Source organism: Callorhinchus milii, unplaced genomic scaffold (genome assembly GCF_018977255.1).
Source record: "Callorhinchus milii isolate IMCB2004 unplaced genomic scaffold, IMCB_Cmil_1.0 Scaffold3, whole genome shotgun sequence".
Classification (NCBI taxonomy): domain Eukaryota; kingdom Metazoa; phylum Chordata; class Chondrichthyes; order Chimaeriformes; family Callorhinchidae; genus Callorhinchus; species Callorhinchus milii.
Genome location: NW_024704744.1, coordinates 33,722,354 through 33,744,634, shown reverse-complemented (window position 1 = coordinate 33,744,634; position 22,281 = coordinate 33,722,354). Strand labels below are relative to the sequence as shown.

Sequence of the window (22,281 nt, the reverse complement as noted above, 5' to 3'; positions counted from 1 at the left end):
TGAGTGTGCAGCCATGGAGGCTGATGCTGCCAGCACCCGAGGTGCGGAGGCACTGGCACAAGCCAATCAGGATGGCCTCGGTCTTGCTGACATTCAGTTGGAGAAAGTTGTCCCTCGTCCAGGACTTGATGTCGCAGTCGGTCAGGACGCCAGTGGTCTTGGAGTTGAGGGTGGAGGCAGAGAGATAGAGTTGGTATCATCTACATACATGTGGAAATTTACCCCATGTCTGTGGATGAAGTCACCAAGACGGAGCATGTAGAGGGTGAAAAGGAGGGGACTGAGGACAGAGCCCTGAGGAACACCACACAAGACGGTGCAGGGGCTGGAGGAGAAGCTGTTTGCAGAGACGAAGTGGAGGCGGTGTGAAAGGTAGGACCTGAACCAGTCAAGAACAGAACCTTGAAGGTTGAGGTGGGAAGAGAGGCAGTGGAGGAGGATTGAGTGGTCCACAGTATCAAAGGTGACGGAGAGGTTGAGGAAGACGAGGAGGCAGAGGGAACCCTGGCCATACATGGTCAGGATGTCATTTGTGACCTTGACCAGAGCAGTTTCCGTGCTGTAGTCAGCATGGAAACCCAATCGGAGGGGCTATGGTGGGAGTGGTAGGAGAGGAAAGAGCGAAACTGGGAGGCAACGGCTCTCTCAAGCACCTTAGACAGAAAAGGGAGATGGGAAATGGGCCGGTGGCTGTGATGGGTCAAGGAAAGGTTTCTTCAAGGTGAGGGTGATAGTGGCTGTTTTGAGGGGGGTAGGAACAGTGCCAGATGACAGGGAGAGGTTGATGATGTTGCTGAGTAGTAGGCAAGGAGGTGGAGCTGGGATTTAAGAAGAGGGGTGGGGATGGGGTCCAGGAAGCAGGTGGTGGGCTTAATGGAAGATATGGCAGTGATGACAGAGGAGTGGGTGACAGGTTCAAAGGTGTGAAATGAGGGATGGGTAGTGGTCGGAGTGTGGGGTGGGGGTAGGGAGGGGGTGGAAGTTGACTTGTCTGGTTGGGAGTCAAGCCCTAGAGAACACTAAATTACCATCTTTTTTAACTCCAAAAATGTACCAAATCCAATACAGGTTTTAAAACGTGTTTAAACTTCAGTGTTTTCAGGCTGTTTATCACACACCCTAGTAATGCAAAATGTGCATGTTATAAATACATACATTTTTCTCAAGGGGAACATGTTTAGAAGGCATACAAGAAATAACTTATCAGTAGTGGATGATATTTTGTACTCATAGTTGGTACAGTTATGCATCTAACAATAACAGTACTCATCCTACATATTCATATAAATGCAATGCTAAATCGTGGCATGAAATTTAGACTGGTCAATAATTAAATGGATCGGAAACAAGAAGTAAAGTTTCTGATGCATTTATTTAAGAGAGGATATCAAATTCAATCTAATGTAAAGACTGACATTCTTCATTTGGAAGTTTGTTTCTTTTTAAGAACTGCTGAAAACAAGCTTCCAATTTAAGAAGGAATTTAAGAATTTTCCAGAATTCTGCAAAATTTCAAATTTGTTCTATTGGGGTAAGACTAGCTGGAGTTTCAGGCATTCTATCCGTTAATCCTAAGAATTGATCAATGTGAAATGGCTGCAATACATACACCTCTGGTGTACGTATATTTCATGGTGTATTTAAAGCTTATTGAGTTAATGTTCACTATTTTCAGTACAACATAAACAAACAAGAACTTTTCAAACGAACACTGAATGTCTCTGTGTGGCACAACGATTCTCTTGGTCGAAATGTGTACCTTGGAGAAACTGAAGTTGACATGAAGAATTGGGACTGGAAGAACAGTGAGCTGGAGTGGTATGATTTGCAATCCAAGGTAACAATTGCCTTTTGCATGAGATGCCTATTTTAATCATTCAAGTAATCACCATTCAGTCATCCAGATCCTAATAACTATACAAGTAGTCAAATCAATCCTTGAGATTCAGCCTGGTTTGAATTGGAATTTCTCAGAAAATGGTTTGAATTGTAATATTTATGAAAGCCTATAATTTGCAGAGCGAACAAGCACTCTATTGGGAACTTGTTACTGGGTATTGTGACTCGAAAATTCTATGAATTTCAAACACATGTAATTAGAATTCCTCCAAACAACAGGGAGCCAACGGGATTGTTTATACTTTGTTATTATATGAACTACTGTCAATTTATTCCTAAAAATGTAAAGATTTTTGAATTCTCTAAATTATGGTTGAAGGATCTTTATCTCTAAGATATACGAATGGTATTGGAATGATTTATTTATAGTGTATTTATAGTTGTTTTTATAGTTGTTTTTTAATTTTCTATGCTTCAACATTTGTTTACTTTCAGACACCTGACATCTCTGAAGCAGTTGTCAATAAAGGCCATTTCCGCGTAGCACTCAAATATGTACCAGCAAAATCATTAGGTAATTTTTCTTCTATTAGCAGTATTCTTAGAACAGTCTCTTCAAGTAAAGTATGATTGCAGTCTGCAGAAATGGGTTCAGAATTGGTCTACAGCTGGCTCCCACATTATGTTATTTATGTTATGTTATATTCAACATAATACAACATTAGGTCATATTCAAAAAGATAAGGACTCTTTTTGTATGGAGACCTTGCAAACTTGACATGCAACTGTGTCTCTCTTACCCCTCCAAAAAATACTTATGGTAATAATGATGCATGCATTTCATCTAGTATCTTATCACATCGTCAATATGTCTCAAAACATTTCACAGGATTTTACTGTAAAGTGCAGTGTGTCTGGGAATGCGCATGGAAAGGTCCGGGGATGGAGTTAAGCTGGCTCCAGCCATGCATTGCATTCTTGGGACCGGCATTGCAGTGGGGGGGTGGGGGTTCAGCATGCCCCACGATGCTGAAACCATCTTATCTTTGCTGCGTGAGCACTTCTGAAATTAATATTGCAATTAGCACCCGTTAAGGGAATGTTTCAAAATAAATCTTAATTTTCATAAATACAGTTTTTTTCTTACATTTTCTCCCTCCAGTTATTGCCCTATTTGACAGAAAAAAGGCCCCAAACTCCTGTGAAAAATACCCAGATTTTTATTTTGTGAATTAAGCGGTCCTAGTCGCTACCTAGTGTGAAGGGCACTATATAAATGCAAGTTGTTGTCGTAAAAAAGAAACAAGGCAGGAAAATGGATAAATGGCTGGCTCTTTTACAGAGCTAAACCAGACATGATGGGCTGAAAGGCTTCCTTTTGTACTGTAAATTTCTATGGTTCTACAGTGCTAGTCTGGTACTTCAGTGTGAAGTACCAATATAAATGTGACAATAAAGGTGAACAGTTAACTATTAAAATAACAAGTTGATGTGCTAAGTGTATCATTTATTATTCCCTTCACAAGACAGATTAAATTGAATCCAGGAAAAAAAGATTTGCCCCCTTTGGTACTGCTATTAATTTTGTTCATATGAAAAGAGTAATTTGTTTTGTGTGTGTTTTTAAGACTAGATGAATTCAGTTGTTTAAAGAAATTGCATACTGTATTTCACTTCAGATATGATCAAATAGCAATAACAGTCTTGCATGTGTTCTGAATTTAAGGAAAGCCTGACAGGATCAAGAGCTTGGTTTTTAAATCTTTATCCTTTAATCTTTCTGCCTATCTACATTTTGATGAGAAAGTACACATAATCATTCATTGAAGCTTAAGAGGCAGATATTTTGTGTTATTCAGGATTTCTTGAAGCAATTTATAAAAAAACTGATAATGTGTATTTTGCAAATTACTTTAGATGGAAATAAACCAGACTCAGGAGAAATTCACATATGGTTGAAAGCAGCAATGGAATTATATCCTATAAAACCCGGTGGTGTAGACTCGTTTGTGAGATGGTGAGTTAGAATCCGAATAATATAATGTTCCATACCATTACATTTTAAAGGCATCACTAAAAATGTGCAAAGAATAAATTAAAAAAGCATTTAACGCACTGCATAACACCAAGAATTTAGTTAAGAGGACTGATTTTGTTGTAATGCCAAAAGAATTTTATTAAATTTTTAAACCGCTTTCAGTTTTAAACTCAAGCGGTCTAATATGCTACCCCACATGAAGGGTGCTATATAAATGCAAGTCGTCGTTGTAAATGTAGAATTTATATTTGTTTATGTGCTCTCCAAAGAGACTTGGATCTGTACAATTTGATCAAAAAGATTTGAAATTTGAACAAAAAGATTTAAAATTTCAGCAAAAAGATTTAAAATTCTCTTTGAGACAGTGGAAGTCAGGCATTTATTTTGCATTTATAAATGTCGATCTTCACATGAGGGAGAGGAGAATAGAAGGGTTGGGGAGGTAGTTAGGAATGGGTGAGGACTTGCGTGGAATATAAACACTGCACAGAATGATTAGGCCAAGCGGCTTGTTTCCGTGCTATACGTTCTTTGTAAATCTTTGTGAAGCGACCACTGAGGTATTAGACCCAGACAACCACATTATAACAAGATTGCCCTGTATTTAACTAAGGGGAATAGAATAAGGTCTTCAATGGCAATGGCAAAGGGCTGAAAACGTCGGTTTCAGATTGCCAATAATTTCTGAGATTACGGCAAAGTGAAATACCTTATACACAACAGATTTCTGGTTGAAACTGGGATCTGAGTTTAAAGAGCTTTGATCAGTTTTCATCTCTTCCCATTTCCCTTTTAACACTGTAGAGAACATCAGTGATTAAGTTCAATGACAGAAATGATTCAAGCCAATGAGCTCTGATACTGAATCAATTGTATTATAAGTTTGAGATTTCCTGCTACATTGGGTCATAGGATACCTTGCCCAAGAAACACTTCTGAAAAGGATAGTCCCACTTGAAAAGGAATTAGAGTTTTGCTTTTAGTAAAAAAAATTCTGTGAGTTGAATTAGAAAAGGAGTTTTGTGGCTGTTAGCTGTTCCTTTCACTACAGTTGATGAACTTAAGTAATTTTCTTATGAATGCTGCTTTTTATCTAATACAGCATGTTTCTGGAAAGTTCCAATTTGGAAAAGACAGTTTTGATTTTACAGTTTCTTTTAATCTTTGAAAAGAGGTGATTCCTTGTGTTTCTGTGTCTCTTTAGCACAAGGGAGTTAGATAAACAATGGTAATCATGAGAATTCCTCCCAAGCAGCTATATGTTACATATGATGTTGATCAAATATAGCATATTGGAGCATCTGAAAGTAACGCAGTTCTTAACAATAAAAAGGTCTGAATTTACTCCGAAATTTTGTATAAAATTACAACATTTTCCACCTGGTTTTACATCAAACAGATTTTTCAGGCCTTAGGACATCCTCCCGACATGAAGGCGCTATATAAATGTAATTTGGTAGTGTGTTTTGTAACTAAATGATTAATGTGTCTGAGTAGAGAATGCCTACACCAAACTGGCCCTGAATAAAATTTGTTGATGCCTCAAAGCACAATTCCAGGACAAATGCATAGAAACATTATTATTTCTTAAGGTTTAGGTACACTAGACACAATAATGTGCACTGACATTTTCGTATTGCTGCTTTTGTTCCAGTTATATTTTACCAGATACCAGTAAGAGGAGCTGTCAGAAGACCCAAGTGCTAAAGAAAACGTTCAATCCCATCTATAACCACACCATGGTGTATGATGGCTTCAAGATGAATGAAATCATGGAGGCTTGTGTGGAACTGTCGATCTGGCATCATGAATTATTTTCAAACCAGTTTCTTGGGGGAATTCGCCTTGGTGTTGGTACAGGTATGGACAATCTGCAGGCTTCTATCGAGAATTTGGTCAAGACAGATTAGAAATAGTGGAACATACAGGAGTTAGATATCTAAAGGCATTCAAAGCTAAAATAACAACAGCAAAGACATGAAAGGGATAACAGACCGATGCGAATCAGAAAGAAAAAAAGACAGGTTAACATTTTTAATTTGGCTTGGAACGCCGAAACTCTGGAACACTCTTCCTGTATCCTTTCACTTTGCCCCTTCCTTCCCATCTTCAGATCACGCCTGAAGACCTTCCTCTTTGACCGTGCCTTTGGTCACCTCGCCCTTCCCCACGGCTCAGCATCATGCTCCTCCACTGTCACGTGCTCTGGGGCGCTACCCTGTGTGAGGGGTGCTATATAAATACAAGTAGTTATTACCATCATGAGAACTGAACAGAACACTGAATTTACATTGTAATAAAAATAACAAAGCAGAAACAAAAAGCCGGAGAACATATCTCTGCATTAACCTTCAACATTTTTGATATTGTCTCCTCCTGAAATAGCCCATAGTTGTTGATGAGCTTCCATTTGATTAGAAAGGGTATGGTAAGGATTCTAGTTTAAGAAACCTAAGTGTTTAAGCATCATAGATTTGCTTTCAAATGAATTATCATCTTGTTGTTTTCCCCTGTAGGGTTCAGCTACAATCGACGTGCAGACTGGATGGACTCAAATGAAGAAGAAATAGCTCTCTGGAACAAGATGTTATACACACCTACTAAATGGGTGGAAGCGGACCTGCCTCTCAGGGCTACTATGACAAAAAGGAAATGATGGGATTCTTCAGCTTCTGTATCCTACTTCCTTCCCTAGCCATCAGTAGGGGCTTCCATATCGTCTGCTATCTGACACGTATAATGCTTTCTGTATTTTTTGCGGGGGTGGTTTGAGGGGTGATGGGTTGTTTACACAGTACAAAGAAATCCTAGTCAAAGAAGAAGATCAGAGAGAGACATAAGAAGCATTGGAGGTTTAAGATTGAAGGCTCACATTGGGAGGATGTCCCAGTGCCTTGGGACGCCTTCCCAACGTGAAAGGCACTATAGAAATGTAATTTTGTATGTGTGGTAAGATGGCAAAACTGTCTGTGGTGACAATTAAGAAACTGATACGTGTATGCTTGGCTCTGAAGTGTATATACAGCATATGTTAGTGAAACAAAATTTACATGATTTGAAAAAATGATGACAAAGAACAGAATGGGAGGGGAGGGGGGGCGCGGGTGAACCTACGAAAGAGGTGGAAAGGGTATTGAAAGTAATCAAAATTCGGTACTGAAACTTCCACTAATGTTTACCAAGAAATTATCTAAAATCGTAATTAGTGAAACTTCTTTGAATGAATTGACAAGTGTAACACAGCAAAGATCAAATAACTGTTATGATACTTTTGTATAATATGGTATTTTTTAAAAAATAGTAAGATTTAAGGTAGATTCTTGTTGGGTATAATCATTTTTGTTACTAAAAATCTATGTTCTTAAAATGAGTAATTTTTTTTGCAGAGTGGAAATCATAATAAATCATAATAATACATAAAATGTTTAAGAATTCATGCGTTTTATAGGCAGATTTTTCATATGGTAAAATATTATACACTGGATATATTTCAACATTGTTAAACAATTGTTACTTTATTCCTGTATTTCTCGTTTTAGTCATGGAAAACTATGGAAATGAGTGAACTAAATGAATTAAATTCAAAATAAACAGAGTTTGATTTTCTGAGATTTGATAAACAATAATAGTCTACCAATCATAACTGATTGAGGGAGCAGACCTGAAGCAATTTGAATCTTTAAGTCTGTTGTTGTATAAATGGCCTCTGATAGAGAACGTTTATGAAAATTAAGATTTGGTTTGGTAATGGAGTTCAACTTTTCTGCACTCAAAAGAGAGGAAAAGTTCTAAAAATTTATTAAATGTGTAGATCGTATGAGAGACTCTTGTCTTTCATTCCCTCCTCTTCAAGTAGCTAATTCATGATCCTCAGTGTCCACATTAAAACAAGAGTTAAGATTTTGTAAACTGAAAAAAATTATATTTCTATCTATCACAGTTCCAGTATATTGATGCAACATTTAGAAAATTATTCCCCAAATCATTCATCTAGAATTGTCTGATGAAACATTAGGTGCATGACAATATGAAGATAGTTGGTATAATTTGTATCACCCAGTCTAGTTTTTCAGTTTGTAATGTTTCATAAGTCGGCAGAGGAGTCACAAAAGTGAATGAAATTGCAATTAGAAATATTGTCTAAAACTCAACAAAATGTAGCAATACTATAATCTATAAGTAGCCACATATTCACTCTTCACTTATAACTGAGCATAATTTGAAGGGCTAAAGTAGAGATTCCTCTGCTTAAACCATTTGAGTATGGAGTGGTTGCAGTTTGCCCAATGTACCTCATTAATCCAAGGGAACCAGTTATAGGCACGCACACAAACCGCACCATATTGAGCTGCCTTGCTTATAGCCCAGATTTTTTGTGGTTCTGTACAATCGGAAGCAGGATACACTGGTTTCCTGTGCTAAAAATGTCTAACTTCTGGGGCATCAGGTGACAATTTCTCACTGTTCAAATGCCCTTATGTCAATGTCTTTTCTGACATAGAGAATGTGCTCATTACCTCTGGATGTGTTCCGCTTGTAGTCAGCAAAATTGTTATTCTGAGTCTCATCTTGCACAGCTTTGTCAAAAATGGAGGGATCAATGCTGTTGTTGATGAGTAGAAAGGTCAGGCATTTGCAGCACAGGGAGATGTCAGTGTAACCCTTGCCGATTTAGAACACAATTACAGAAATCTTACCTTCACATATAGACAATGTATTGGAGCAGAGTTGATATGCAGATAATGGTTATTGCGCATCACAAAATATGTCTGAATAAAGTTCCTGGGAAATATATCGCTTCAAAAGAGCAGTGTGCAGCTGACTTTGTTTCACATCTTTAGAGATAATGGCCAGATAAATTGGTGAGGCACAACATTATTTTGGGCAAGTGCACATAACTTAGAAAATGGTAAGGTGACATTAAGATAATTGGAATCATATGCATAGTAAGATTGCTATTTGATGGGTTCAAGAATTACCTCTGGCACTGCATTCAATTTTGGGTTGTGCCATTTCTCACACACATCTTTGATCAATTGTTATGTCCTACAGAAGGCATCCACGATGATCATTAATCGATCCCATGAATTTTCAATGTCTGCATATGGAAATCCTTATCTCACCTCGAAACAAATCATCTTGTCGACTTGCTCCAGTTGTCAGCTTAACTCAGTGGGTAGCATTCTTGTTTCTAGTTACTAAGGTGTGGATTGAACCACCATGTTGGCAATTGAGCTCATCATCTTAGATCAAGGATGGGCAGCTCGTGGTCCATGGGCCACATTACACATGAGTAGAATAGTAACATGGGCTGGATTGCATGTGGAGATAGCTGAGCCAAGAGTGGCCTATTTATATCCCCAATGAAGGGCGCAATATAAATAGGCCACTGCGGAGTCTTGCAGCTTAGCAGTTAGAGCACTTGCCTCGCAAGCGAGAGAACATGGGTTTGATTCCCAGGGCAGGGCAAAAAGTTGGGTAAATTTCTTTACTCCACATGCCTCTGTTTACTTAGCAGTTTGTAAGCACCTGGCTGTTAGTCGATTGGCATATCGCTTTTCTGGGGGTAATAATCTCTTCAAAAAAAATCAGAAGAAGAATTTGGCACTCGATCCATGACTGTTTGTAAGACACTGATGTGCGCAATTGGCTGCTGCGTTTTGCCCACAAAATATAGTCAATTCACTTTACAGTATATTCTGTGAAGCACTTTGAGATGTCTCAAAGACATGATAAGGCGTTATATCAAATGCATGTTTATTATTATTTACCATCCCTCAGTTGGCTTCAGCCTCCTACGCATCTCGTGTCCTCTTTGCTCCAGCATTGGCGGCCATGCTTTTAGCCACCATGCTCCAAAAGCTATGGAACTCAATAAATAAATAATGTTGCTAATTATATATGTGACTATAGTTTTACATGGAGTCCTGTAGCTCAGTGGTTAGAGCACTCGCCTCACAAGCGAGAGACCTGGGTTCAATTCCCCACAGGGCAAAACGTTGGTCAACTTTCCTTACTCCACATGTGTCTGTTTACCTGGCAGCAAGTTGGAACACGGTTGTTAGTCGATTGGTGGATCGCTTTTCTGTAGATAATAAAGAAAACAATAATAATTTTGTCACTCAATCCACGACTGTTTGTGGTAGCCAATTGCTGTACGCCACGTTTCGCCCACAAAGTATACAGTCAATTCACTTTACAGGATATTCTGTGATGTGTTTTGAGACATCTAGAAGATGAGAAGAGCACTATATCAAATGCAAGGATGATTATTACAGATAGGCAAGAGCATTTCAATTTCTGTTAACGGCGCAATTTGGGTTCAATTACAGCTCTATTAAAAACTGCTCGGAAAAAGGTGGAAGTTAATTCCTTCCTATTTCAGGATCCTCATATTTGTTAAAGACTACTATAATAAGTTCATATTGAAACTAATAAGCGGTTTGTAAGTGCCTTTGGGTAGAGTCTGTAAGGCAATCAATGGAACAGAATCAATATTCTGTGTTTCAAGCAAAGAGACTCAAAAGCCATCGGTCAAATCATCGGTTGGAATAGGAAATCTAGGAATTTGAATATGGGGTATTCATTGTAAGGAATTTAAACTAGATTCCTACTTCTGTATAATTTTGTGTAGGGGGGAAGAAAACCCTTTTTACAAATAAAAATTACATATACAGTATCTGAAATTGGGAGGCTATTTCAGTAGCTGGAATTCAAAAAAACCATGCTTGTTAATAGTATTAGGCTAAACAAAGGAAAAGTTAACTCTAAGTACTGATTCTTTAACAGGTTTCAAAATGCATCCTCTTGTTTTTGCTATATAATATGGAAAAACAAACATTTTCAGCACAGATCAAAATAATTCAGAACATTTGTGCCATCTATAATTGTTATTTATTGGTTTTATCAATTTTTTGCAGAGTTTACAAGCATATAAAGATGTTGAGAATGACTGGATGTCTGGAGTATATGGTATTTGCAAGAGATTGTATTGTCTGATTGGGTCAGCATGGTTGCATATTGGAGCAGTGCAATGGTAAAGGTTAAAGCTATGTGTTTCATCTTGGTTGAACTGGAAAGAACAAGGAGTCCAGTCTGCATCAACTAGTGGTCTGTTCATTTACAGGCATCAGGCAAGGTGCTGCATTTAGTTCCCTTCTTATGTTGATCTGATCTCCACCCTCTTGGGAGAGTTATGTTTGGGAGAGAGGGAGAATATTGCTGAGTGAGCCGCTAGGGATCAACAACAACAACAACTTGTACTTATATACTGCCCTTCACACAGGGTAGCGTCTCAGAGCGCTTAGACTACCTGGTATTTTCTCAGTTCAACACAGAGGCTAATCCACAATTATTCCATTTGGGACACATATCGTAGGTATCTTTTTCAATGCACTATTATCCTGTGTTTGGTGAAGTGGTTGAGAGTCGTAAATAGACAAAACTGACGTGGGATTACTTTTAGAACCTGTATTGAAATATAATAAAAATAATCCTCGGATTTGGTACAGTTGAACATAGGGAGGACATCTCAAAGTGCTTCACAGGATATACTGTAAAGTGGACTTACTTTTTCTTATGTGGGCGAATGTAGCAGCCAATTTGCACAGAGCAATGTCCCACAAACAGCTATGAAATTAATTACCAATTTTATTGGGAGACTTTTGGCCAAGAACCCAGGATAAAACTCCCTTTTCAAATAGTGCTATAGGATCTTTAACATTTACCTGAACAAGCAGACGGGCCTGTTTAATGTTTCATCCGAAGGATGGCACCTCCAACAAGGCAGCAGCACCCAAACACTGCACTGGAGTGTCAGCGTGGGGTTTGAAATCACAACGTCTGATTCAGAGGCGCTGATTCTACCAACTGAACCAAGTTGACACACAAGATGGCTTCAGGGGCAGACCACCAGTAGGAGAGTATCCTTCTGGCTGCAAGCCCTTTCAGTAATCTTCAGAAGGGTAGAATTTGCGCAGTTCATGTGGTTTATGTCACCTCCGGCCTTGATTTCTCAAACACATTCCTCACAGGACTTCCTAATTCCACCATCCCAGGTCCAGTTATAATAATCCTTGCATTTGATATAGCGCCTTATCACATCATTGACACATCTCAAAGCACTTCATAAAATATAGTAAGTGAATTGACTGTATTGCACACAACAGTGTCCCACAAACTGTCGTGGATTGAGTGACCAAATTATTAGTACTTAAAAGCAATTTTTAGAGGAATTATTGCACCCGGAGTGCAATTGACTAATAACCTGGTTCCTTCTTACTGCTAGGTAAACAGATGTGTGGAGCAGGGAATCTTCGCCCTGCCCAGGAATCAAACCCAATTCCTCTCGCTTGTGAGGTAAGTGCTCTAACCACTCCACTGTAGTACATCCAAACAGTGTTGCTCATACCTCCACCTAGTCAAACTCTGCAAGTCCATCAACCCTATTGTCGCCAGGCTCCATTGGCTTCCTGTCTCCAAATAGATTAACTTTGAGGTCCTCATTCTCACATGTAAATCCCCCTCCGCGCTAGCAACTCCCCATCTGTTGATCTTCTCATATCCCACTCCTTTGCTTGTCTCGTCCACTTAGTAAACAAGCACAGTCCTGCTGCATGTCCATTGCTCCCTCTATGCCACAGTTGGTGTCTAAACCTGCAGTCATTATACATCTGACCATTGGAACTCCCTGGCTCTATTGCTCTGCCTCATCCTTTCTGACTTTAAATTCTCCCTTAAACTTACCTCTATGCGCGTGTCTAGGATCACCACCCTCACCCCATTCTCCCTTGCTCAGTGCCCAACCCCATCACTGTTAAAACGCTCTGATAGGTTAACCTACATATAGGGCTCTATATAAATATGTTGTTATATGGGATAAGATCTCCAACTGGTCCATATATGCTGCATGCACTATTTCTCATGCCATTTACTATTCCTCCTCCATTATCCCTTTTGTATAAGAGAGTCTCATTCTAAGCTCCTGTCACATTTTCTTTTGGTGATTGAGGCAGAATCCACACCAGCTTTGAAAAGGGAACTAGATAAATACCTAAGAGGAGTCAACTACAGGAAAGGGCAGCTCAATGAGACTGAATGGTTTGCTCTTGAAAGAGCCAATGCAGACACAATAGGCCGAATGGCTTTCTTCGATATAGTAAATTTCTATGCTTCTTTGTTATATTCCGCTCTTTGAATACTACGAACAATTTCAAGGAATTGATTATTTTTGGCAGAGAAGATTGAAGATTTTGTGAGATGGAAGCATGACATTTTAAAATTACCATAGACAGATGAACTGTCCTACCTAAGAGGTCCTATACCCACGATTCACAGAGGGTGGAGATCCCCTTGTAGAGTTCTATCAGGGAATGCAGGTACAGTTCCTAAGGGAAGGAAATTAGAGGGGTTGGAATGTGTTTGGCACATTTATTATATTTATTTTGAAATGTATGGGGTTTTGTTAGATCCTGCAAACAGTGTATGATTTGGAGGTAATATTAGAGGTCGTACTAAAATTTGGCAGCTACATGTTGGAAGACCATAATTTGGCCCACGTGGAGGAACTGACATTTTAGAAATGTTCTAGTGCCAGTTCTAAGTATGCTTGAATGCTCAAATATAGTAGGAACATACAATATTTTTTAAATTTACAGCTTCAAAAATTAAAGATGCCTGAACATCCCTGGGGCTCTGAGACACTCCACTGATTTCAATGAACTACAATTAAATAGGGGTCCTGGAAGCTGAGGTTAGGTTTTCGTTGTCAACTTGATCACAAATGTATTGTAGAAAAAGCAGTGGCTCAACACACAGTCAGGGTCCCCTAGCCTTGGCTCTTGCCAACCTGCGCCTAATACTCCCTAGAGTTAGGTAAACAGGATGCGTCCCTCCAGGGAGAGAGTGCACATTCCATTCCAATAAATATCTCTGGAATTTTTTACGTGTAGGTGGAATACTTGGAACTCTCAGTCTGGTGTGGATACTCTTAAACATGGTGATGGGTTTCTGAATGTGTCAGACAATCGCTACCCAACACTACCCGCCATAAATTTTTTTAATAAGATTTTCATATTGGTTGTGCAAAAATAAGATTATGCTGGAAACTTATTCTGGGAATATTTCTATTTATGTTGCATTAAAAAACAGGATTTGATGCACATATGAAACGAATGTAACAAATTCTGCAAACCTGCATGTCTGTAACCACGTGGGATCTATTATGTGCAAACCATGTGTAGACTATAGCATTCCACCAAAGTTTGTCATTTTTCTTTTAGGACGGGTTGGCAATATGCTACTCTGCCATAGGAATTATGGTTGGTTGAATGATGCACTGCACTTTACAAGTGGCATGGCCTGAAATGTAAGGACACTTCCATCTGTGCCTGCTGGTAGTATCATGATGCAACATTTCCAGGTCTGCTTGTTTTGACTCACCAGCTTGCTGTAATCACTCTCTGGTTAAGAGGCTTGTTGGCTTGTCTAAATATATGCATTTAAGGCCATAGATTCTCATTGCATTAGTTTATCCCCAGCCAAGTACTTGACGAACAACAAATTATATTTGTATGGCATCTTTCACAACAGGAGGATGTCCCAAGGCGCTTGACAGTAAGGGATCCGCACCCAAGCTGGTGGTTGGAATTAGGAGGGGTGGAGAACTGGCAGGATAGGGGTAGGATGGTGACAGAAGGCACGGTCAAAGAGAAGGCAAGGCAGGGGCAAGGTGGAGGGACTCTGGGATGGAGTTCCAGAGGGTGGGGGCAGAGAAGCTGAAGGTCTGCCCGCCAATGGTGGGACGGGCAAGAGGGGGACATGAAGCAGGCCAGAGCCCACTGAGTGGAGGGAGTGTTTAGGTTGGTAGGGTGTTAGGAGGTCACAGAGGTAGAGAGGAACAAGACCGTGAAGGGCTTTGAAGGTGACAATATGTTCAGTTAACTACAGAATATGGTTTTGCCGTATTTTTAACACAAAAGTCCACTGGTTCCTACATTCCCAAAGTTCAGCAACTTGAATTTTGACCCACCCTCAAATAAATATGGGATTGGCTTTAGCTATGAGGACAGAATAAATATTGTCAATATATAAGTATGAAGATTAGTCAATCTCAGGGATAGTGGAGCAGTGCCTATGTGGACTGGGGTTGGGGAAGGATGAGTAAAAAAACAATTACTGCAATAGAAAAACTACATGTTTTAGAAAAAACATACAACAATATTACATTTGTATAGCGCCTTTCATGTCGGGAGGACAGTGTACAGCATTTCAGACCTGAGCAGGGGTCGGGGGGGGGGAGGGGGGTGATCGATGGGATGGTTGAAGAGAAGGATTTTAAGGCGGGACTTGAAGGAGGCTAAGGAGGGGGCGAGGCGGAGTGATTGGGGGATGGACTTCCAGAGGTAGGGGGCAGAGTGGCTAAAGGCTCTCCCGCCAATGGTGGGGCGGGTGGGTCAGGGACGTGGAGCAGGCCAGAGCCGGCTGAGTGGAGGGACCGGGTGTGCTGGTAGGAGATTAGGAGGTCACAGAGGTAGGGTGGGCCGAGGCCATGGAGGGCTTTGTAGGTGAGGACCAGGATCTTGAACTCGATCTCCGAAGTAGAGGGAGCCAATGGAGTCGGGCGAGAATGGGATTTTATTTACAGGAATTCATATTTGGGAACCATTACTTTTATTTAGTGATACATGTCAAGGTCAATAATGTAAAAGATTTATGATATGGAATTATGCATCTTTACACTGCACAGTGAATAACCCTTGGAATCCCAGGGATAATATTAATCACTTGTGGTCCTATCTTATCTCTTTTTAGATAAGAAAATTGGTTCAGAAGTTGCACTGATTATTTATGATGTGACACTGCCAATCTACCATCAGATTCTAATAATATTAGAATGTTTGAACAGTTAATCAGAATAGAGTTAACAAAACATAATAAATTTGCTCAATTTATGGGGTTGGAATGATTACCAGCGAGTATTCTTCAGCAATCTAAATTCCATTAAATCATACGGTTCATGCTGGAGTGACTTTGTGATCCCCTGAGCTCAGAAAGAAATTAAATTCTTTGAAAGTCTGCCTTAGGAGAATTGAATGTTATATCAGCAAAATCCAGCAATGGAATGTACTTTGACAAAGTGGTTTATGTAAGTTAACTCCTACAATCATTACACAAAATCTACATAACAAGTACATTGTGTGTACAAAATTTACAAACATACAGAAATTTTAATATTAGAGACAAGTATGATTATCCAAGTCCAGCTCTAACAATGGGGCAACATTTGTGAGGTTTTAAAGCATTACTTGCGTTACTTTGTGCCAGCAGCAAGCACTGTGCATCCCTCTCAGGTCTCTTCCTTCTGGAATCCTGATCTTTGCTACCTTTAATTCTCCTTTGAGGCAAAGTAACTATTATCTTAAATCCTTACCTCTAAAGGGGCTTCTAACTTCTAACTTATTTATCAGTTGAATATTGCTTTTTCAAGGATGATGCTATAGTGGGTGTGACACTCACTCTCTCCCCACTCTTCTATTGACCAGCCCTGGCTAGTCCACTGATCAATACAAAATGATTCTTGGCCGAGAGAAAGCACAGATTTTGTCGGCATAATTTAACACAAGTAATGCTTCAAAACATTACGAGCTTTACTCCAATGCAATAACTGACACACCAGCAACTTTATCTGAAAAGGTACAACGAGTAATTTTGCATTAACAAAATAAATACATCAACCAATGAGAGAATATTAAACATGATTTTCCCCCAATTCACAAAAAAATTGTACAACCCATCAATCTCAGTGGTAGTTTTATGTCAACAGTCACACTGCAGTTACCCATGACTTTATGTAGTTTCCTCTTCAATGTGTTTTTGGAATGGAATTGATATTATCCTCTGTAGTAGAGATCAGAATTTATTACAACTTGAAAAAGATTGAAAGTTCTTGAAAGGAGAAGAAGCTCCACTGAACAATCCTCTAGATATTTAATATTTTATGAAAAACTGTTTGAACCCTTGCCTCTTTACCTAGCATTAAAAAACATTGTATTCAACAACAACAACAAAATTAAATTTGTATAGAGCCTTTCAAGTTGGGAGGACGTCCCAAGGTGCTTCCAACCAGGGTATTCAGCCCTGGTTGGAAGAACTGTATGCATATGTTTAAGTTGCCTACTATCAGCCACTGATATCAATACAAATTGACATTTGTAAAATGCCTTTCAATTCCCAACACGCTGGACAATCCAAGCTTTGCACCCAAGCTGGTAGTGGGGAACATGGATAAGGTGGAAGGTGGCCGGAAGCATGGGCGAAGAGGAAGTCTTGAGGCAGACCTTGAAGGAGGCAAAGGAAAGAGGCAAGGGAAGGGGCAAGATCAAATATTTAAATTGCTACAGCAATATAAAAAGGACATTATTTTACAATATCACATCTTGTACACACAGGCACAGCCATATTCATCTGGAGTTAAATGAAGTACCATTCAAAATTGGCTGTATAAAACTGACTTCATAGTCTGTTTTAGCATTCATACGGATGGTTTGTCCTGTGTTTTATTGCTGATCCAGTCCAGGGAGAATTTCCAGCTAAGTGCAATCAATGACTGGAACAACTTGCCAGGAAAGGTGGTAGATGCCAGGGCACTGGACTGATTTAGTTTTGTCAATTCACTGCAGGTTTTTTTTCTGAAATTGAAACTTTTATTGAACTGGTACTGTTAAACATGCTTCATATCCACAACATACAATTTAAATAATACCACTGGTTCCATGGATAACTATAGCCAATGGAAAATTATTAAAGCAATGTTTTACCATTTATTCACTGTAATTACTGAAGAAAATAAGCTATAGAGTAATATCTGCTATAGACGACTGGATATGAGTAAATCAATCTTTGTCTGTTCGATTGAAGTAGTACCTTTTATGACTTAATGTTTCTCATTTCTGTCAGTACAGTGATTCTGTAAGAGTGCTCCAGGTTTTCCATAAATTCTAAGTAGTTGCTCACCCGAAATCCACGGATTGCTTCCTCCTGTATAATCAAAATCGAAGAGAAAAAATATTTTACAGACAGCTGTACTGGATGTTCAGGATTAAAAAGACATTCTGCTTCGGCTGAAAAAATAAAGCAGCATTCAACAACAACTATTTGCATTACAAGATGCTCTTTACGGAGAATAATATCTTAAAATTGTGAGGCAGACATCAAGCCGAGGGTGGGGGGGGCGGGGGGTAGTGAGGGGAAGAGGTGACCATTGGGACGGTTGGAGATAGGTTTTAGGGCAGAATTTAAAAGACAGAGGGGGCGAGACGGAAGAATGAAGTAGTAGGAGGAGACTGGACATAAGCAGGATGCTAGGGAGTGAAGGGATTTCCAGATAAGGGAAAGGACCTTGAAATCCATCAGATGAGCAAGTGGGATTCTCTTATATAAAATATTATATTAAATAATATATTATATTTATAAATTGAAATTTACCATCCATCACCATACAGAAACAGCATTAACTAAATAAAGCTAGGAACTCCATTCTACAGGATAGAGGTGTCGCTCAGATAGTTCTGGATCCATCACTTTATTTCTATACAGTGATTGATACCAAAGTCCAACACGTTGTTTTTAATTATACAGAGAAATGAAACAAAACAATGAAATATACTGCAGTAGTTCCATGAATTATTTTTGAATCAAACTGGTGGTAGAGGCAGTTCCAAACACTCTAGCTTTCAGAACACAATGGATGTGGGCATCAATTGTGTAAGGAGTTGCAGGAAAGAAATGGCAGTGTCTGCCACTCATCGTAATAAAGCACAGCAAGGAGTGTTTTCTGTACAGTGTAGCACTGTGTATTTGTAAACAAATATGGGAGTTAGTTTTCACATAGCAATGCCCCACAATGACCATGAAGTGAATAACCAATTTTATCTGTGGGATTGTTAATCAGGGCACCAGGAGAAACAGGACCTGCGTTTAATGTTTCATTCAAAGGACGGCACCTCTGACAATGCAGCATGGCATTGAAATGTCAGCATGGACTACGAGTTCAGAGTCCCGACATAGGGCTTGAACCCCTAACTTCTGATTCAAAGGAAAGAGTGCTACCAATTGAATCAAACTGTTACTTGGCAATAAAATGTAAAATACACAAGAGTGTATGTTACATATAGCTGCATTGTACTAAAAGGGCTTGAGTGCTTCACATGTCATTCTTCATTTTCTTCTAAGGATTTCTCAAGACCAGTCAAATTGAGATTTAAACCAGAACAATTATTTCACCAGAGATCACATGGAAAGTTCAGGTAAAGAAGGCCTTTCAGCCCAATGGATCTCATTCTTCCAAAGCGAGTACAGAATTATGGTCTCAACCAGCCTTCCTGGTTACCCAGTATAGTTGTTAATTACCCTCTATGCAAGGAAATAATTCCCAGTGTCTGTTCTGAAATTGTAGAGTTCTGTAGCGTAGTGGTTTGAGTACCCGCTTCTCAAGTGAGAGGACTCGGGTTCGATTCCCAGGCAGGGCGACACGTTGGGCAAGTTTCCTTACTCCACACACCTCTATTTACCTAGCAGTAAGTAGGAACCCGGTTGTTAGTCGATTGGCAAATTGCTTTTCCGGAGGTAATAATCCTTTTTTTAAAAAAATTCCAATGCCCTCCTTCCTGGACCTACGAGCTCCACCACCCAGAAAATCCAACCGATTCAAAACTCCGCCACCTGTATTCTCACCCATTAACCCAGTTATAGGCTTCATTAGTCCCCTATGCAGAACTGATCGATATCAAGATCCTCGCACTTACTTATAAATCAATTCACACCCTAGCACCTCCCTATCTTTCCGACCTGCTTACACTCCACCCCACCACTTGTCCCTTCTGCTCCACCATCGGCATCCGTGCTTTAAGTGACTATGCCCTGAAACTCTGGAACTCAGCACCCTGAATTTATCTGGATCGAAGTTCATTTGCTAGTGATTAGTCCAGATGCTTATGCCATCCATGTCTCTCTTTTTTTAATCTTTGCTACGATCTCTCCAGCTCAGTATGAAAAAAATAAAAAAAGTAGGATAAATGGATATACTGGCAGCACTACAGCAATGTACAAGAAACGGGGTTGTGTAAATGTTCTTAAAAGCTTTCTAATAAAGTGAAGGGAATAATGATTTACAAGCTTCATCATATGATGGAAAATTAGAAAAGCACTTAGAATATTTCAATGTGACATATTTTTGCACGTATCCATCAAGCATAAGCCAAACAGTATTTTCATTCTATCTTGAGACCGGTGAGGATAGGAGAGCATAGCAGTCATGGTTACACATAAAAGATAATGATAGACATCTGACTTCAATCATATCGCACTGTATATAATTTGCCAAAATCAATAATATTCAGGATTAAATTACTTCAACGTTGGTTTCTTTTACCAGAGAGAGTAGACACAGTAGAGACGTTAATGTCTGTATTAGGAGTGCTGCATGTTAACAAACGGTCATATATTAGGTTTGTAGCTCTTTAATTACTGTTTCTATACTATGTGAAACTACAGCCATCTGACCTATCTTTCATCCTATTTCCAGCAACTCTTTATTCTTTACATAAAACAACTATGGCCCTTGCTGAATAATAGTCTCAGTAAATCTTGCAGACTTTTCATCCAGTTTACCTTTCTCAAGATTGTGCTAAGGCTATTCATTTAGAAGCACAAAACAAACTGCCATAAAATAAACACTTGACAATTTCATGTTTCATTCACATTTGAAATGTTAATAATACAGTATTTCAATTCCACTTGTGATGTCTTCCAGAAGTAGATTATTTTCATCTGAAGAAAACATCTTTCTTAGTAAATGATTTAATTTCTCTAAGGTTATTAGAGACCTAATAAACGCACTCCTCGCCGATCTCCCCAGCTCCACTATTCAAAAAATCCAACTCATTCAGAACTCTGCTGCCCGCAAACTGACCCAGACCAAACCCCGTACTCCTATCTCACAGTTCTGGCCAGGCTCCACTAGCTCCCCATCGCTGAACGGATTGACTTCCAAGATCCTCACTCGCGTTCAAATCAATTCACTCCCTGGCACCTCCCTACCTCTCCTACCTCCTCACTCTCCAATCCACCAACTACTGCCTCCAAATCGTCCTTTTATTCCAGGATCATCCCACAGGTTGAGGACAACTCCAAGCTCCTCTTCTCCACCACAAATCAGCTCCTCCACCACCTTACCATGGAAGTCCAGCCCCTTCCAACTCCAAATGTTAGGACACAATGGACTTCCTCAGGTCCAAAATTGATGGGATCCACTCTGCTGCCTCTGCCCAATGCCCTCATGCTCTCCCCTCCCCTTCCAGCTTTCACCCATCCCTCCCTCCACACCTTCTAACCCTTCTCTCACGTCCATCATTTCCCAATGAAGCCCATCGCCTATTCCCTTGACCTAATCCCTAATTATCAGGAGTCAGCTGTATTTAAGGTAGCTGGAATGGACAATATAATTAAAATATCATTTTGAGAACTACTACATTCTTTAAACTAAGTACCATCCAGAATTTCCTTCTGATGTACACCACTGCATCACCTGATGCACGTGTAAGTAATGAAGCTTGGAGTTTAAACAGGAGGGTGTAGTTTCCATTATAGTCAGATAATAGTTTCAGGCAAAAGTAACAACTCAATGGTACATGTAGCCTATCCACCTGACAGGCCCTGTCTGCCTGATTTCATGGCATTAATCAAAATGAGGAGAAAGTTTCTCCCAGTGTTCTGGCCTCCAGATAAAATTGGACGTTCACTTCATGGCTGTTTGTGGATTATTGATGTGTGTAAATTGGCTGCCACATTTGCCTACAAATGCACAGTCACTACATATTACAGAAACGTTGTTAAGTGCTTTGAGATGTTACAGGAGTTATATCAAATAGAAGACTTTTTCTTTCACTCTTTTGAAAGGGGGAATGTTTGAATGACTTATGATTTAAACACAATATGGTTGCATTCCATATCTATGATTGCAAAGCCTGTATGTATATATCCCAAAATGATTTCCTCTGAATGTGAAAACTGGTACAGTTTGGAGTCATGCATCAGAAATGTGTGAGCTATTTATTGATAGCATCTGAATTCAGGATATGTCTAAAATGAATCTTGCTATTACAGACAGCAAAATAGTACATATCATTAATATTTCTAGATACCCATCAGTCTAGAAAACTACTGATTGTGTGCAACCCACTGAGTTTTATTATTATTACTATTAATAGATGATGATACTGCACCACTCTATTTTCCTCACACCACTCAATGTCACAACAAATAATCAGCCACAATAGCAACATAAATAGGATATGTTGTGATTTTTATAGTTTCTTGTACTAAGAAACGAAAGTAAAAAAAACAAA

The 22,281-nt window shown here is 39.3% G+C and overlaps 2 protein-coding genes across 3 annotated transcripts in view; one reads left to right on the top strand and one right to left on the bottom strand.

Annotated features, from left to right (window-relative positions):
• Positions 1-6,944, top strand: part of LOC103182596 (synaptotagmin-like protein 1) — a 135,732-nt gene extending 128,788 nt beyond the window's left edge. For both annotated transcript variants that reach the window (XM_007899663.2, XM_007899662.2), the window contains exons 12-16: positions 1,676-1,837; positions 2,335-2,413; positions 3,757-3,856; positions 5,532-5,737; positions 6,394-6,944. In XM_007899663.2, the coding sequence (XP_007897854.2) occupies positions 1,676-1,837; positions 2,335-2,413; positions 3,757-3,856; positions 5,532-5,737; positions 6,394-6,533 (687 nt within the window). In that variant the 3' untranslated portion in view covers positions 6,534-6,944. The remainder of the gene's footprint in view (positions 1-1,675; positions 1,838-2,334; positions 2,414-3,756; positions 3,857-5,531; positions 5,738-6,393) is intronic.
• Positions 6,945-16,965: 10,021 nt separating this feature from the next.
• Positions 16,966-22,281, bottom strand: part of tbc1d32 (TBC1 domain family, member 32) — a 90,063-nt gene continuing 84,747 nt past the window's right edge. Inside the window, 2 exon segments of the mRNA XM_007899661.2 lie at positions 16,966-17,214; positions 17,801-17,914. Of these exon segments, the coding sequence (XP_007897852.2) occupies positions 17,804-17,914 (111 nt within the window). The 3' untranslated portion in view covers positions 16,966-17,214; positions 17,801-17,803.